Consider the following 18,682-nt stretch of genomic DNA (forward strand, 5'->3'; position numbering starts at 1 on the left):
TCATCTTCTAGTTGGCCAATTGAAACTATGCGCCTCTCTCAGCAGGAAGAAGCTACAGAAGAAAGAACTCCATGTCCCCTATCCCAAGGCCAATCCCCTATTTTTGGCATATCAAGAAGGGAGGAATGTTAGGTAATTGCCCCAGAAAAGCCCCTTCCTGCTTTCAACAGACCAAGACTACCGTTTTCCCGAAAATAAGACAGTGTTTTATTTTAAGGTGTGCTCCCAAAGGTGCGCTAGGTCTTATTTTCAGGGGACGTCTTATCTTTCCTGTAAGTCGGTCTTATTTTCGGAGGATGTCTTATTTTCGGGGAAACAGGGTAGCTATCTCACTCTTAAAGTTACAGCTCCTTTCCAAGCACAGGAGTTGCCTACTAGACATCTTATCTCCCAGTCGCAAAACTTACTTACCTTATCTCCCTGTCCTAACTACCTGCCAAAAATTTCAAACTTACAGCCTGCCCCTAACAGCTCTTCCCGCCAGAGCAGTAACTCCTTATTGCCTATTCTACTGTCCCATCACCAGTCTGAGACTTCCCCTAACTGAACCTATATAAAGGTGCGCTTTTCTTTCAGTCTCTCTCTCTCTCTTTTCTCTTCTCGGTGCTGCTCTGCAGCATCCCTTGCCAATAAAGACCTTTTGTACAAGCCTTAGTGGTCTGTGAGATCTCCGCCGGTCGAGTGCTGCCCTTTCAAGGTGGGTTCAAAATTCTTTGATTTCTAGAATGAATGTTTTAAAGAACGAAGCTTTGCCTAAAGGCTTGAAGTATTTATATTAAGAAAGTTTGTTAATCAAGAGGCTAGCCATGGACAAATCCCCAAAGGATTTGTCAAGTGACCTGTTAAGTAGATTACTGCCATGGAGGTGTTTAACCTTTGTCTTGGATGGCCTTAGGCCTGTTAATTATTTACTATCTTTTTCTTACAAAGAGTAATTCAAAAAAGGAAGGTGAATAAGAAAGGGTGTTTGACCTTTCTCCTCATGTCACCTGAGCTTTAAGGTTTTTCTGGGGTCCCCCTGGCCAAGAGGGGGTCCATTCAGACAGCTGGGATGTCAAAGATTTTAATTCTCAGCAATTTTTTTGGTTAAGAAACAGTTTATTATTATTATTATTATTTGAGACAGAGACTGTTGCCTAGGCTAGAATGCCATGTTGTCAGTCTAGTTCACAGCAACTTCAACGTCTGAGTTCAAGTGATCTTTTTGCCTCAGCCTCCATGACAGCTGGGACTACAGGCCCCCATCACAACACCTGACAAACTTTTCTATTTTTTTAGTAGAGATGGGGTCTCGCTCTTGTTCAGGCTGGTCTCAAACTCCAGAGCTCAAGAGATCCTCCTGCCTTAGCCAGATTGTTAGAATTATAGGCATGAGCCACAGCACCTGCCCAGTTCACAGCATCTTTTTCCAATAGAAAATGGTTTCAACTACTTTAAAAATTTGTTTAGTGTGGTCACCTTCAATGATCTTAGCTATATTTTCTGGATAACTTGCTGCTGCACCTTACACTTTTTTTTTCTCCCAAGGCAGTTTCCCTCTTTCATGCTAGAGTGGCACGGCCTCAGCCTACCTCATAGCAACCTCAAACTCCTGGGTTCAAGCCATATTCCTGCCTCAGCCTCCCCAGTAGCTGAAACTACAGGCCCATGCCACCACACTGGCTAAATTTTCTATTTTTTACTAGGTAGAGTGGGTCTGGCTTGCTGGGTCTGGCTGGTCTTGAACTTTGGACCTCCTCCTACTTCCTAGAGTGCTAGGAATACTGGCGTGAGCCCACCTTGCACTTTTATGTTATGGAAATAGCTACTTAAATGCATGAACTGGCCTCTGCTAGCTTCAAACTATTTTTCTACAACTTCCTTATCCTCCTTCATAGAGGGGGTGAAGAGAGTTAGGGCCCTGCTCTGAATTAGACTTTGGTTTATAGGCATGTTGTGGCTGATCCAAACCACTCAAACTTTCTTCATATCAGCAATAGGCTGTTTCACCTTATCATTCATGTGTTTCCTGGAGCAGCACTTTTAATTTTAAAAAACATTTCCATCGGGAGGCGCCTGTGGCTCAGTGAACAGGGCGCAGGCCCCACATGCTGAGGGTGGCGGGTTCAAACCAGCCCCGGCCAAACTGCAACAAAAAAATAGCTGGGCATTGTGGCAGGCGTCTGTAGTCCCAGCTACTTGGGAGGCTGAGGCAGGAGAATCGCCTAAGCCCAGGAGTTGGAGGTTGCTGTGAGCTGTGTGATGCCACGGCATTCTACTGAGGGCAATAAAGTGAAACTCTGTCTCTACAAAAAAAAACCCCAAAAAACATTTCCATTGTATCCACAACTTGTCTGGTTGGTGAAAGAGGGCCTTTGCCCTATCTCAGCTGTCAACATGCCTTCCTCATTAAGCTTAATTTCTAGCTTTTGAATTAAAATGAGACTTGCTACAGTAAAAATACAGTTCAAAATACAGTGAGACATGCAAGGTAAGATGTACATACATTCAAAAGCACAAGTCTTAGTTAATTTTGCGTTGTTGACAAATAATCCTATATAACCTTCACCCTATTTAAGAACATTTTTATCATCCTCAAAAATGTTCTTGTGTATTTCCTATTTTTTTTCCTCAATGGAAGGCAATCTCTGTGCTGTTTTCACTATTTTCAATGAAATAATATGTAAATTATGTGTAATTTTATGTCCAGCTTTCCTCACTTACTACATTAATGAGATTCATCCAAGTTGTGTGATTCAGTAATTATTTGTGTTGTATTGCTGAGCATTGTTCTATTGTATAAATTTTCTACAATTTATTAATTTTTAAAAAGAAACAAAGAAAGGTTGGGTGCCATGGCTCACACCTGTAATCCCAGCACTTGAGAGGCCAAAGTGGGTGGATTGCCTGAGCTCACAAGTTCGAGACCAGCCTGAGCCAGAGCGAGACCTCATCTTTAAAACAGCCAGGCATTGTGGCAGGTGCCTGTAATCCCAGCTACTTGGGATGCTAAGGCCAGAGAATCGCTTAAGCCCAGGAGTTTGAGGTTGCTGTGAGCTATAGCACTCTACCCAGGGTGACAAAGTGAGATTCTGTCTCAAAAAAAAAAAAAAGAAATTAGGAACAAAGAAAGAGGCTTCAAGAGGGGTGGGAGAAAAGCCTGGCTTGTTGAATAAGGAAGTCTGCAGGGAGCACAGACATATTATAGTAACACTGTGACTGACTCAATAGATGAAGCATGTCCTGCGCACAATAATTTCCATATTTGGAGACAGGGTATACACTGCACACTACACATACTCCAAGTATTGGTAAAATCAACAGATCAGCACTCAGCAATTCTCACCAAAAAAGTAAGAGAATGTGGGTATGATGTAACCTAGGTAATCAGTGACCAATTTTGTTTTCTGTAGAGGGTTCATCTGGCTGAGCACTTTGCCATTACCACATGAGTCTTGCTATTTGTTTATAACCTCTGTCATCTCTACTCAGTCTCTCCTATCTGTACTATCAGTACATTTCTTCTGCCTTGAACTTTGTTTTAGATTACTTAAATTCCCCCTACCCTCCAATCAAGTGTTCCTTCCATAGGAGTAATTCATACAAAATACAAATACGCAAATACAGCCTACATGTCAGATGTAGCTCACTTCCCTTTTCTGTATGGCCTGTGAGCTCCTTTGCTTATCAGTTATAATGTTTTTGATGACTGTTTCATGATTCATAGCATTTATCTTTGGCTTGTCTAAAATAGTAGGATGTTACTTCATGTATAATACGCAACCTTTATATTACACTTTCATTTATCTCTTCCCAGCTTCTGTACCTTGCTCATTGTACGTTTTGCTCCTTCATATTGTATCTTCAAAAGGGCAATGACTTTAGAGTTTGGCAATAAGACAACATATATGCTTATTCAGGTATTTGCCATTTCCAATGTTCTTTATTCATTTCTATTTACCAAGATTTCTGTCTGTTAGCATTTTTATTTGATTATTGTATGTCTTGGTGTACTTAGATCTTTTTCTTTCTTTTTTTTTTTTTGTAAGAGGTTTGTTTTTTGTTTTGTTTTTTGAGACAGTCTCAAGCTGTCCACCCTGGGTGGAGTGCTGTGGTGTCATAGCTCACCAATCCTCTTGCCTCAGTTTTTCTATTGCTCAAGCAATCCTCTTGCCTCAGTTTTTCTATTTTTAGTAGAGATGGGGGTCTTGCATTTTGCTCAGGCTGGTCTTGAACCCATAAGCTCAAGCAATCCACCTGCCTCGGCCTCCCAGAGTGCTAGGATTATAGGTGTGAGCCACTGTACCTGGCCTCTGTAAGAGGTTTGGGTGTCCTGAAGAGTGTGGCTCTTCTGATATTAGCTGGTAGTTTAGGGGTCCTCAAGAACCTGTGAGGTTCTATATAACTCAGAATAATTATATGCTCACAGGTATGGTACTACTATGAAAGGATCCACTAAAATCAGCCAGGGACAAGGTGCTTAGGGCAGGATCCATGAATCAGCTAGTCTCACTTTGTTACCCTGGGTAGAATGCAGTGGCATCATCATAACTCACAGCAACCTCAAACTCCTGGGCTCCTGCTTCAGCCTCCTGAGTAGCTGGGACTACTGGCCTCTGCCACAATGTAAGCATAAATTTTGTGTGTGTATGTACATGTATGTGTATACACACACACACTTCTTTTTTTAAGTAGAGACAGGGTCAAGCAATCTACCCACCTCAGCCTTCCAGAGTGCTAGGATAATAGCTGTGATCTGTGAACCAGGAGCAGAGACTTCATTAGGAACTGAGTTAGCTGGTACCTTGATCTTAGACCTCTTAGCTTTCAGAATTGAGGGAAAAAATTTCCGTAAGTCACCCAGTCTAGGGTATGTGCTAGGGCATGAGCCACTATGCCCAGTCTCCAGCATGAGCTTTTAGTTGTTTTCTCTCATAGTTTTGTTGTTATTGCCTATTTCTCCTAACAATATGTGACAACACCCACAAGACATTGACAACCTGAAAATTTCATTCAAGCCTATGTTCTGTTTTTGAGTTCTGTTATATAATGACGTGGTTGACCACCCATTTGGCTATCCATTCTTAAGAGCAGGCTCTTATGAGGTCATGTGATCTCTTATGCGGTCTTAAGGATAGAGCCCTAACACTCAAAAACTAAAAGTAGACATACTGTTTGATCCTGCAATTCCTCACTAGGTATATGGCCAGATGATCAAAAATTATTTTCCAACAAAGACATTTGCACCAGAATGTTTATTTCAGCCCAATTCATAATAGCCAAGACATGGAAACAGCCCAAATGCCCATCAACCCATGAACAGATTAACAAATTGTGGTATATGTATACCATGGAATACTATGCAGCCATAAAAAGATGGAGACTTCACATCTTTTATGTTTATCTGGATGGAGCTGGAACATATTCCTCTTAGTAAAGTATCTCAAGAATGGGAAAAAAAGTATTTAATGTACTTAATCCTACTATGAAATAAATATAGAACCACCTACACATTCATAAGGATGGTGAAACATAAGTATAGTCCAGAAAGCAGAAGGGAAGAGGAGAGAGAGGGGAGGGGAGAGGAGATATGAGAGGAGGGAGGGTATTCTGGGGGACCTCACCTAATGTGCATGATGTAATGGTACATTTCAAAACTATTAAGAAAGGAGTATAATTGTGATGGATGTTCACACTTAGTGATTACTTAGTTCAGTATAAGCATTTCACATTGTATATCGAAGCAGTACCTTGAACCTCATAAATGCATCAATGTACGAAGTTAGGATTTAATAAAAAATAATAGAGCCCTAATCCAATAGGACTGCTGGCATTATAGAAAGTGAGAGATGTCTCTTCACCATGTGAGGAAACATCAAGGCTGTGGTCTGTGAGTCCAGAGGACAGACTTCATCAGGAACTGAATTAGCTGGTACCTTGATGTTGGACCTCCCAGCTTTCAGAATTGTGAAGGAAAATTTTTCTGTAGTTTAAGCCACCCAGTCTAGGGTATGTGTTAAAGCATACAAAGCTGATACAAAGAAAAACACTGGATTTGGGTGAACAGAAACATAACCTAACACACAGTATCTACTGTTGCTTGTTTGATTTTCCACATGATCTTTAATATCAGCTTACATTAGAATGTGTTGTTTTCACAGGATGGTGAACTAATTTATGAAAAATTGACATCTTTATGGTGTACAATCTTCCTATACATATCTTTTTATATGCGTAGCTCTTACTTGTATCCTTCACTTTTTCCACTTCACCCTATAGCTCTAAAATTATTGTTAAACGTTTTCTTATTGTATAACTTATAAAGACTTTCATGTGTTATTTTTATAGTCTGTTAATTTATTGACTTATTTTGAGTAGTTTTCCAGAGATTCTCTTCTTGGATTTTCTAGGTGTAAATTATATGCCAACCATAATCTTTTTCATTTAGGTTTTTCCTTTTCATTTGAATTAATACCTCTTATACAACACTGAATTAATTGTGAAGGATCTGTGTCCTCCAATGTTTTCCCACTCACTGTCATGCAGCCTTTCAGGCTAAGTTGTATACCTTATAACATATTAAAAAGGAATACCATACGTCCTCTGTTATTGAGGATTTTTATTACAAATGGCTTGGCATATTTAAATGTATCTTCTCAATATTTATGTGATTACAGGATGTTATCCTATAAAGCATGAGTGTAATGAAATATGTTCATAGACTTATTGTTTGTCCTTATTCCTAGAATAAATTTTTAAAATTTCTTCTCATTTGTCCTGGTCTATTTCTCTTCTTACACCAAGACATTATTAGTGTTTTCTAATTCCACACTTGTTCTTTAGAATGGTTAGGTTCTCTTTGAGCCATTTCCTTCAATGTAATAGCTTCAGCTACCACTGAAATTCTGCTGCTTTCTAAATCTTCAACTTAGATCTCTCTTCTGAGCTCTAGATCATGTATCCAGCTTCCAGGTGAACATCACCATGTATTTGACTACAAAAACGTCAAATGATGGTCTATAAAACCAGTGTATGGTGCCCCATGATCGCATTAATGTACACAGCTATGATTTAATAATAAAAAAAGAAAAAAATGATGTATCTAAGATCTTTCCTACTTCTGTCCATCATATTGTTTTTTCCCCCTCAATTTCAATTTATAGGGCCAGTATCTACCTAGTTAGCCATACAGACAGCATGGAATTAAACTACAATATTCACTTTTTGGATGACAAATTAATACCAAATTCTTTTTTTTGTTTGAGACAGAGCCTCAAGCTGTCACCCTGGGTAGAGTGCCGTGGCATCATAGCTCACAGTAACCTCTAACTCCTGGGATCAAGAGATTCTCCTGCCTCAGCCTCCCAAGTAGCTGGGAGTACAGGCGCTTGCTACAACGCCTGGCTATTTTTTGGTTGTAGCTGTCATTGTCATTTGGCAGGCCTGGCTGGATTCAAACCCGCCAGCTCTGGTGTATGTGGCTGGCGCCTTAGCTGCTTGAGCTACAGGCGCTGAGCCCAAATTCTTTGTTACTCTTTTTTTTGGAGACAGCCTCATTTTGTCGCCCTTGGTAGAGTGCCATGGTGTCACAGCTCACAGCAACCTCCGATTCTTGGGCTTAAGTGATTCTCTTGCCTCAGCCTCCTGAGTAGCTGGGACTACAGCAACCTCCAACTCTTGGGCTTAAGCGATTCTCTTGCCTCAGCCTCCAGAATAGCTGGGACTACAGGTGCCCACCACAATGCCCAGCTACTTTTTGTTGCAATTCTCATTGCTGTTTTAGCTAGCCTGGGCCAGGTTCGAACCTGTCACCCTCCGTATATGGGGCCGGTATCCTACCCACTGAGCCACAGGTGCCACACTGTTTCTCTTGTTTAGGATCTCTTTGATATTTTTATTGCCTGCATCCTGACATGGGTGATCATAACTGTCTTCTTCCTTTCTTTCCCCATTTTCATGGGAGGAGATGACTGTGAAAATGTGAATCTGGTCAAGTCATTTACCACTTTTTGTCTCCTTTCATTATTTACAACCTATGTTTTAGGAAGTGGGTGGTGTTCACCTTTATGTGGACACCAGCAATGCTTCGGGATATAGGAGGGAAGATACAAGAATGCCTAGTAACAACATACTTTGTAAAACGAGTGAGCACATGAAATTTTTATTGCAATCCCTCAAGTATTTAAAGCAAAAGTCACTTGATAACCAGTTCCTTGAAAACCTTTACCTTTCATCACGGCCCAGAACACTAACCCAGACATGGTGCTCTTTGTAGTTCTATTTATCTGGCATGTGTTCTTTGTGCTTTCTTGACTGACTTTCTACTGTTTCATACTCATGAGGTAACATTCAAATAGAAGGTCCAATACTTTGGTTTTTCTCACAACCTTATAATGTATAAAATTCTATTTTTCTACACCTGTTTTTCCCTTATCTACATTGAACTTATGTCTAAATGAGTTTATCTAAACCCATTATTCCAGGTATACTTACATCTTTAACCACATCTTAACACATTGACTAGCAATTTTATGCAGAAGATATTCAATATTAATGGCTATTATTCTGATGACATGATCATGAAGGCTTTTACAATATCCTACAATACCCTGTGCTGTAAAAATCACAAAAGCTAATGCCAAGTGCAAACACAAGTTAACTCGTCATCAGTCAACATTAAGGGATGAAAACACAAGTTGTGATCCATCAACAATGTGTTAAGCACTTTGGAGGAGCAGAACTTTCAGCATGCTGTTATGCTTAACAGGAACAATTCCAGATAACAGAATGATAAAGTACAATAGTGTAATAGAATTTTTAATAAATAGTAAAGTAGTAGATTGTTTCCACTATAATTTTTCTTTCTTACATCATACAGAATAAAAAACAAGCTCCATCATGGATAAAGTACATGCAATACACACAACCCACACAAAGCATAATAAACTCTGACTTCATGTTCTTTTCAAGAGAAGAGCCTCAATCTGTTGTCCAGGCTAGAGTGCCATGGCCTCAGCCTAGCTCACAGCAACTTCAAATTCCCAGGCTCAAATAATCCTGTTGCTGAGACTACAGCTGCACACCACCACACCCAGCTACTTTTTTCTATTTTTAGTAGAAACCAGGTCTCACTTTGTTCAAACTGTTCTTGAACTCCTGACCTCAACTGATCCTCCTGCTTCAACCTCCCAGAGTGTTAGGATTACAGGCGTGAGCCACCACATCCAGCCTGACTTTATGTTCTTATGACCCAAGAATGATGACTTTAGAAATATGCTATTATAGGGGTTGGTGTCACCTGAAGATGTCATGGGTACATCACCTGGGAGGAGTGGCAGGACTTGCATGAAGCTAAGAGAACCCTGTACAAGGATATAATGCTAAATTACAACACTTTGTAATGGTATCTGTTAGTGAGTAAAAGTTCCCTGTAATTCCCAGAAGCAACTGCTTTCTACTTTGTTGGTAAATATAAGAATTTTTAAAGTTCAGTGCTATGTAGGTATGTAAGATTCTAGTCCTTGAAGAACGTGTTTCCCTTTCTTTAATAAGATGTTCAAATTGGCCCTTTCATTATACAGCTCCCAAATCTGGGCTTTTATCTTTCTCCAAAGGACCTAACTATGGTTTGGTAAAGTACCACATTATTTTTTAACACAGCACTGCATTACTCAGCATAACTCTCTTATTTCAAGTAATACATGACCAGTTATTAATGGCTTTCCCACTTTCTCTACATTTTGCACAGTAAGGTAAGAGCACTGGGTAAAGTCTGCCACATTCTTCACAATTGTATGGTTTCTCTCTGGTATGACCTATCTTGTGTTTATAATGGTTTCAGTACTAATTTAAGGCTTTGCAACATTCTTCATATTGGTAAGGTTTCTCTTTAGTATGTATGCTTAGAAAGGTATGAGCACTGATTAAAGGCTTTGCACATTCCTTACATTTATAGGGTTTCTCTTCAAAATGAATTCTGTTTACTATGTTACAGTTAAAAGCTCTCACACATTCATTACATTTGTAGTTACTCTCCAGCATGAATTCTCTTGTGTCTATGAAAGCTTGAGCAATAGTTAAAAGTTTTGCCGCAGTCATTACATTTGTAGGGTTTCTCTCCAGTATGAATTTTTTTATGTACAGAAAGGTATGCATATGTGTTAAACACTTTGCCACATTCTTCACATTTATAGGGTTTTTCTCTGGAATGAATATTTTTATGTACAGTAAGATGTGCATATTCATTAAAGGCTTTGTCACAGTCTTTACATTTGTATAGTTTTTCTCCAGTATGAATTCTCTTATGTTTGTGAAGGTTTGTGCTATACTTAAAAGTTTTGCCACACTGTTCACATTTGTAAGGTTTCTCTCCAGTGTGAACTCTATTGTGAGCAGTAAGGTCTGAGCACCACTTGAAAGCTCTGCCACATTCTTTACATTTGTAGGGTTTCTCTCCAGTATGAATTCTTTTATGTACAGAAAGGTATGCATACGTGTTAAACGCTTTGCTACATTCTTCACATCTGTAAGGTTTTTCTCCAGTATGAATATTTTCATGTACAGTAAGATGTGCATATTTGTTAAAGGCTTTGCCACAGTCTTTACATTTGTAGAGTTTTTCTCCAGTATGAATTCTCTCATGTGTATGAAGGTTTGAGCTACAGTTAAATGTTTTGCCACATTCTTCACATTTGTAAGGTTTCTCTCCGGTATGAATTCTCTTATGTGTATTAAGGCTTGAGCTGTAGTTAAAAGTGTTGCCACATTCTTCACATTTGTAGGGTTTCTCTCCAGTATGAATTCTTTTATGTACACAAAGGCAAGCGTGGGTATAAAAGGCTTTGCCACATTCTTCACATTTGTAAGGTTTCTCTCCGGTATGAATTCTCTTATGTTTTGTAAGGTGTGAACAGCAGTTAAAAGCTTTGCCACATTCATTACATTTGTAGGGTTTCTCTCCAGTGTGAATTCTCTTGTGTCTATGAAGGCTTGAGCTATAGTTAAAAGTACTGCCACATTTTTCACACTTGTAGGGTTTCTCTCCATTATGAATTCTCTTATGTTTAGTAACGTACGAACAATGTTTAAAGGCTCCCTTATATTCTTCACTTTCCCAGTCTTTCATTAAGTTTAAATTCTTAAGACTATGACTTCCGTATGTTCTAAACACCACTTTTTGGAATGAAGCATTTATGCCTTCTTCTGGCAAATGGTCTTGGGCCAAATAAGAGGACATAGCTGGAAGAAATTTTAAAAATAACAAATTATCTCACTCATTTTTATCAGAACTTGACAAATATACATTATAAATGCAATATATAAAATTTTGTCAAGCACATTAGTAAGGTGGCAAACTACATCACATAAGTTCTAATTCCCTTTTTGGATAAATTAATTTAACAAAACTATACTGACAAAATTGCCTTTGTAGGAATTCTAACCAGGTTAACAGTTTTCAGCACACCAGGTAAGCACAATTCCAAGCGTCACATAGAAGGGGAAAAGAAGTTTGATATGCTAACTGAACGTGGTCTTTCTTCCTTTTTAATGCAGCATGATACATGTGGACCTAAACTCCCAACTCCCAGATTCATCCTCAAAAGAGAAATAAAATAGTGACAACTATGGTCATCCGTCTGGTTGTTGGTGACCCATCCAAAGAGTGGTTTCTGTCTCAAATAATAGAGTTCTGAAAGAAATGATGCTATCCTTTTTTTTTTTTTTTTTGAGACAGTCTCACTTTGTCACCCTTGGTAGAGTGCTGTAGCGTCACAGCTCATAGCAACCTCAAACTCTTGGGCTTAAGCGATTCTCTTACCTCAGTCCCTTGAGTAGTTGAGACTACAGGTGCCTGTCACAACACCCTGCTATTTTTAGAGATAGGGGGTCTCACTCTAGCTCAGGGTGGTCTCGAAATTGTGAGCTCAGGCAATCCACCTGTCTCGGCCTCCCAGAGTGCTAAGATGCTAGGCATGAGCCACTGTGCCTGGTCAATGGTGCTGTATTTTGAACGATGGACTGGGTGTGCTGAGACCAAAGGTAAAAGATTGTTACAGCAGCAGAGAAACTTCAGTATTACAGAGAAAGTATGTGTAGCCAACAATGAACAGGCTGTTAAGAAATTGGGGCGAGGGCGGCGCCTGTGGCTCAGTGAGTAGGGCGCCGGCCCCATATGCCGAGGGTGGCAGGTTCAAAGCCAGCCCCGGCCAAACTGCAACAAAAAAATAGCCGGGTGTTGTGGCGGGCGCCTGTAGTCCCAGCTACTCAGGAAGCTGAGGCAAGAGAATCGCGCAAGCCCAAGAGTTAGAGGTTGCTGTGAGCCGTGTGAGGCCACGGCACTCTACCGAGGGAGGTACAGTGAGACTCTGTCTCTACAAAAAAAAAAAAAAAAAAACAAATCGGGGGGAAATTGCCTTAAATGAAAAATAAACACACAGTTCCACAGAAGAAACAAAATCAAAACAGATCTTAGGTCCCTTGAATCTTTCAGAATCCCCTAGGATAAAACCACTTGATAAAGTCTGTAAAGGTGGCATTTTGCTAATCCTCAAATCTTAACCAAAGATTTTAACATATACAAAACATCAGAGGAACATACCCAATCAAAGAAAATAATCAGAGGTCAACCATAAAAAATTGGGAATGTATAAGTTACCTGACAAAATTAATAGTAACTATTTGAATGATGCTCAGTGAGTGAAATCGGAATACCGACAACTTAATGAAATCAGCAAAATAAGAATATTTACAAAAAAAGCACAGAATAAATCCAATTGTTTACCTGAAGAATATAAGAAATGACTGAAAAATTCTCAGATGTTAGAAAAAAAGACATAATAATATAAAATCAAGAAGCTCAATATACTTCCTCTAGAATAAATATAAAGAGACCTATAACAAAACAGATTATAAGCAATGTTTCAAAGGTCACACTCGAGAAGAAAATCTTGAAAGCTGCAAGAGAATAGTGATGTGTCATCTATAAGCATGCTCTTATAACATTACTAATGGTTTTATAAACAGAAACTTTGCGTGCCAGAAAAGAGATGGATGATATAAAGTGATAAAGGAACAAAGATTTCAAAACAGAAGTACTACATTCAGAAAAACTCCCTTCTAAACAAAGAAAACAAAGAATCAAGATTACCAGATGCTGAAAAACTTTATAACCAATAGACCTGCCCCACAAGAAATGCCAAAGGCAGCACTTTCCACTGAAAATAGTAAATTAAAAATTCTAGAAAACAATACAACAAAATCATCTGAAAATATTGATAACTCTTTGGGAAAGACATGTAAGAACACGTAAGTAAATAAAATAGTATTATAATGATGGTGCAGAAAACACTCTGAATCATGCTGTTAAATTAAAAAATAAAAACATAAATTAATACTAAACCTCTGTTATTGGGTATGAAAAAGAAAAAAATATAACTAGTGATGTCAGTAACAAAATGTTGAGGGCATATATGAGGAAAGATTTTTATATGCCGCCAAAATTATGTTGTTACCAGTGTAAAATACACTGTTGTAATTATAAGTAGTACTGTGTAATTGCCATGGTCACCACAATGAAAATACCTATAAAGATACACTAAAATAATAAGACGTGAAAGCCTGTCACTATAAACATCAATGACACAAAGGAAAACAAAGAGAGGGGCAAAATAGCTACAAGAATTAAAAAAAGCAGTAAGGTGATAATAGTCTCTTTTCAAAAATTACACAAATCATCATAAACTATACAATCAGAACAGAAATTAGATAAAAAGTTAAGAACATTTAAAAGAAAATCCAACTATATACTTTCCAAGAGACTCACATTAGATCTGATGACAATACTAGTAGAAATGTGGCAGGACACAAAAACTCAGCCTACACAAATGTTAATCAATCGAGAGCAAAAAGGGTCACAAGTAGAGACAATATATTCTGAGAGAAAATGTGCCCTATTTCATTGAATATAATTTAAGTTAGAACCGTCACAAAAGACAAAAAGGATATTAAATAATAATAAAAGTGTTCATTCACTGGGAACCTATGATACTTTAAATATAAATGGATTAAACTCTTTAAAAAAGATAACTGGCTGAATGGATTAAGAATAAATGTGTTTCTATAATAACCTGCCTAAAGCAAACTCATTTTAGCTCAAAGGAGACAAATAGACTGAAAAGGAAGAAAAATAAATTCCATGCAAATAGCAACTACAAGGGGGTGCAGTGGCCATAATTATATTATACAAATCTGTATTAGGACAAAATCATCATAAGAAATAGTCAAAAACTGATGTTACATAATAAAATAGGTCCATTTACTAGGAATCTATGACAGTAAAAAGTATGTAAATTACATATTAAAAACACATACAGGTCTAAAAATATGTGTGTAAACTTGCCGCTGTGCACTTGTACTGGCAGCACTGTACAAATAACTCAGTGAGGTTTCATAACCTTGGTATATCAGTGTCTCGCAGCTGTGTTTGTGCTGATATGTGTGGCAGTGTCTTATTGAGTGGCATTCATTATTGTTGCATGTTTTGTGTGCTGTTGCAAGAATGTCACAGCTTGAAGGAGAGCAATGAATAAACGTTCAACTTCTTATTAAACTTGGCAAAAATGAAGTAAAATCAGGGACATGTCACTCTAAGTTTATGGGGATAATGGCATAAAGGAAATGGCAGTGCACAAATGGATTAAACATTTTTCTGAGGGGAGAGAAAATATCAATAATAGAGTTCACGCTGGCCAGTGAAGAGCAGAAGATAAAAACTTTGCAAAAATTTGTCAAATTGTGTGTCAAAATCATCAGCTGACTGTGAGCAGCGTAACAAACCAAGTAAATATCAAGAGAGAAACAGGAAAATCTTAACTGAAAATTTTGGCATGAGAAAGGTGTGGGTGGCTTTGGCATCATGACAATGTACCAGCTCACAGGGCTGTGAGGGAGTTTTAAGCCACTAAACAAATAAATGTATTGGAACACTCTCTCAACTCACCTGATCTGGCCCCCGATGACTTTTTTCTTTACCAGAACATAAAGGAAATATTCAAAGGAAGACATTTTGATGACATTTAGGGCATCAAGGGTAATACGATGATAGCTCTGATGGCCATTCCAGAAAAAAAAAAAAGAGTTCCAAAACTGCTTTGAAGGGTGGATTAGGCATTGACATCAGTGCACAGCTTCTTTAGGGGAGTATTTTGAAGTCAAACATAGTGATAGTCAATGAGGTATGTAGCACATTTTTTAAGATGTTTATAACTTTACTGTCAGACCTTGTATAAATGTTATATATGTTATACACCTTTTACTTTACATGTATGTATATAATATTAGGAATTCCAAATATGTGAAGTAAATATTGGCAAAAGTGAAGTAACAAATACAAAGCAAAATGCTCACTGTTTAAGACCTCACTTTCCATAAAAAATGAAGAGAACTCACATAGAAGATCAATAAGAACACAGAAAACTTAAGCATTTTACATTAATTAGATCTAACACACATATATAGGACTCTTTAGACTAAAGCAGCAAAGCATACAGTATTTTTAATTACACCTGGTGCCTTAAGACACATAAAAAGTATAACTGAATTGAAGATCACGGAGTGAAACCAGACAGCTGAAGAAAAATTGGCAAATCCAAAAGATGTAATAATTAAACACAAAACTTGAACATATTCTTGCTCAAGGATCAGATGATTTGGTATTATTTAAGATGTCAGTATAACCACAGTGATAAAAAATTCACTGTAACCTCTATCAAAATCCCAATTTTACTTTTTTTTAAATATAAAAAAATCCTAAGATACGTTTAGGAACTATGACAAGCAAAATATCCTTTACGAAAGACAAAGAGATAATAACACTTCCTAATTTCAAAATTTTTACAAAGCTACAAAAATAAAAGCAGTGTAATACTGAACCAAAAAGGCTAAATAGATCACGAAACAAAATAGAGAGCCCAGAAATCAATCCTTATGTAAATGTATATGACCAAATGAACTCTTACATGGTGGCTATACCGCACAATGAGGAAAGAAGAGTCCCTTCAATAAATTGTGTTGAAACCTGGATATCTACATGAAAAAAATGAAATTGGATCAATCTGTTGTACCAGGTACAAAAAACATTTTAAATGAATTAAATACTTATAAAAATATAATAAAACTCTTAGAAGTATAGGAAAAAAGATCAATAGTCTTGATATTGTTTTCTTGAATATGACATCAAATCTATAAGCAACAAAGGGACTACAATGAATTTCAGAACTTTGGACATCATAGAAACATTTAGTGAACATGCCACTTAAAAAATGGGTGAATGGGCTCGGCACCTATAGCTCAGCGGCCAGGGCACTGGCCACATACACCGGGGCTGGAAGGTTCAAACCCAGCCCAGGCCTGCCAAACAACAACGACAACTGCAACAACAACAAAAATAGCCAGGCACTGTGGTGAGTGCCTATCATCCCAGCACTCTACCGAGAGCCACATAGTGAGTGCCTCAAAAAAAAAAAAAAAAAAGAAAGAAAAGAAACAGGTGAATGTACTTGTAAGTCATACATATGATAGGAGTTAATATTTAGAATATATAAACAACTAACATGGAAATGTATGTAAAACAAGAACGTGAAAGAATACCCAAAATCACTAATTTAGGTCTACCAAAAAAAAAAAAAAAAAGAAAAGAAAAAGAAAAATCTTGCCACATTTTATGATAAGGACAAATGGAAACTATTATGTTAACTGAAATAAGCCAGTAACAATATGATACTATGACAGTGTATGATTATACTTGATACCTTAAGTAATCAACACAAGGGGTGGAGAGACGGTAAGATAAGTAGTTGTTACTTTTAGGTATTTAAGTTTTAGTTTTGCAAGATGTAAAATTTTTTTTTTTTTTTTGTAGAGACAGAGTGTCACTTTATGCCCTTCGGGTAGAGTGCCATGGCATCACACAGCTCACAGCAACTTCCAACTCCTGGGCTTCAGCGATTCTCTTGCCCCAGCCTCCCGAGTAGCTGGGACGACAGGAGCCCGCCACCATGCCCAGCTATTTTTTGGTTGCAGTTCAGCCGGGGCCGGGTTTGAACCCGCCACCCTCGGTATGTGGGGCTGGCGCCTTACCGACTGAGCCACAGGCGCCGCCCCAAGATGTAAAATTTTTAAAGGTTCTGTGAGTAACAATGTACATATATATATAAGTATTCCTGAAATGTAGACTTAAAAAGATTTACGATGGTCAACTTTCCCTTTTCACCACAGTGAAGTTCTTTTTAAAGGATAAGACAGTTATAAAACTTGTCAAAAATTAGCTTCAAATCACAGAATTATTGCCCTCTCATAAAGATAATACACATTCACCAATAAATACGTGTTAAATTTAATGCTTTTCCATGACTACAGAATTGAAAATCAGCCAGAAAAATATACAAGGTAAGCCATAAACAAAGTTGGGGTAATAGTTATAGAGACACATACACATATAGAATTTTTAAAGCACGCATGATTGACCAATATATTAAACTACACCTTCGCTAAAAATGTTACAGTTTCATCCAAAATCATAATGCACAGGTTAAAGTAAACACATAATAAACTGATGTCAAAAAATATATCCTAAATTCCAGGGATATGGAATGGCAAAACAAGAATAAGAGAAACATTTACAAACAAAATCCTATATGCAACATTGCTGTACCAGTAAATTTTTTTTTAGATAACTACAATGTTCAACTGTGACTGTGAACCCATACAGAAGAGGTATTTTGATTCATTGGTATTCAGTGTATGGCAGTAAAACTTCATTAAAAAATGTATTATAATCATTAATACAAGGCTCTAGTCAGAAAATTTAAATAAATAAGTATTTTAAGAACACTAAAGATAATATTCATTATGTTATTACTATATTGCTGCTATTCTTAAAAAAACTGAAAAGGCTATAATCAGCCCATGGAAGCAAAAAACCACTGCTATGTGAAATAAACATTTGGGGAAATTATAATTTAGATATAGGTTGAGAAAAGTGAATGACAACTCCATGTATACCATTTTGCATATAGTAAACTTAAACTCTGAAGTGGATCTTTTAGTAAATAGGAAATGCCTACTAATTATCTAGTTTATTTCTTGCACAATGTGAAACCCTAGTATACTGTTCTAAATATTTGAATTAATATTACAGAAAACTCAATATAGAACAAAATAGAAAGTGACAATAAACAGTGAAATCATCCAAGATGGTAGAATAAAGTCCCCTGCTTGTTTATCTCCCCACAGCAACAAACCTTGTGCAGTGTTTGGAAAAAGTACCTTTATAATGGCCCAGTATAGTGATAATCTCAGCTACTAAGAAGCTGAGGTGAGAGAATCACTTCAGTCTAGCAGTTTGAGACCACCCTGAGTGAAATACTGAGACTCCATCTACAAAAAGCACTTTTTGGCTTGGTTCCTGTAACTCAGCAGCTAAGGTACCAGCCATACATGTTGGGGCTGGCAGGTTTGAACCTGGCCCAGGCCTGCCAAACAACAGTAACAATTACAACAAAAAAAATAGCCAGGTGTTGTGGTGGGCGCCTGTAGTCACAGCTACTTGGGAGGCTGAGGCAAGAGAATGGCTTAAGCCTAAGAGTCTGAGGTTGCTGTGAGCTGTGACACCACAGCACTCTACCAAGAGCAACATAGTCAGACT

At 37.7% G+C, this 18,682-nt stretch overlaps 1 protein-coding gene across 9 annotated transcripts in view; it reads right to left on the minus strand.

Moving 5' to 3' along the window:
* Nucleotides 1-18,682, minus strand: part of LOC128572378 (synaptosomal-associated protein 47-like) — a 111,039-nt gene that overhangs the window by 74,022 nt on the left and 18,335 nt on the right. Inside the window, exon 5 of one of the 9 annotated variants that reach the window (XM_053572264.1) lies at nt 5,777-11,217. The exons of the other annotated variants lie outside the window; for them this stretch is intronic. Coding sequence (XP_053428239.1) covers nt 10,007-11,217 — 1,211 coding nt within the window. The 3' untranslated portion in view covers nt 5,777-10,006. Of the gene's footprint in view, nt 1-5,776; nt 11,218-18,682 lie in introns of those variants that run through there. 9 annotated transcript variants of the gene reach the window in all.

This window comes from Nycticebus coucang, chromosome 20, assembly GCF_027406575.1.
Source record: "Nycticebus coucang isolate mNycCou1 chromosome 20, mNycCou1.pri, whole genome shotgun sequence".
Taxonomy (NCBI): Eukaryota; Metazoa; Chordata; class Mammalia; order Primates; family Lorisidae; genus Nycticebus; species Nycticebus coucang.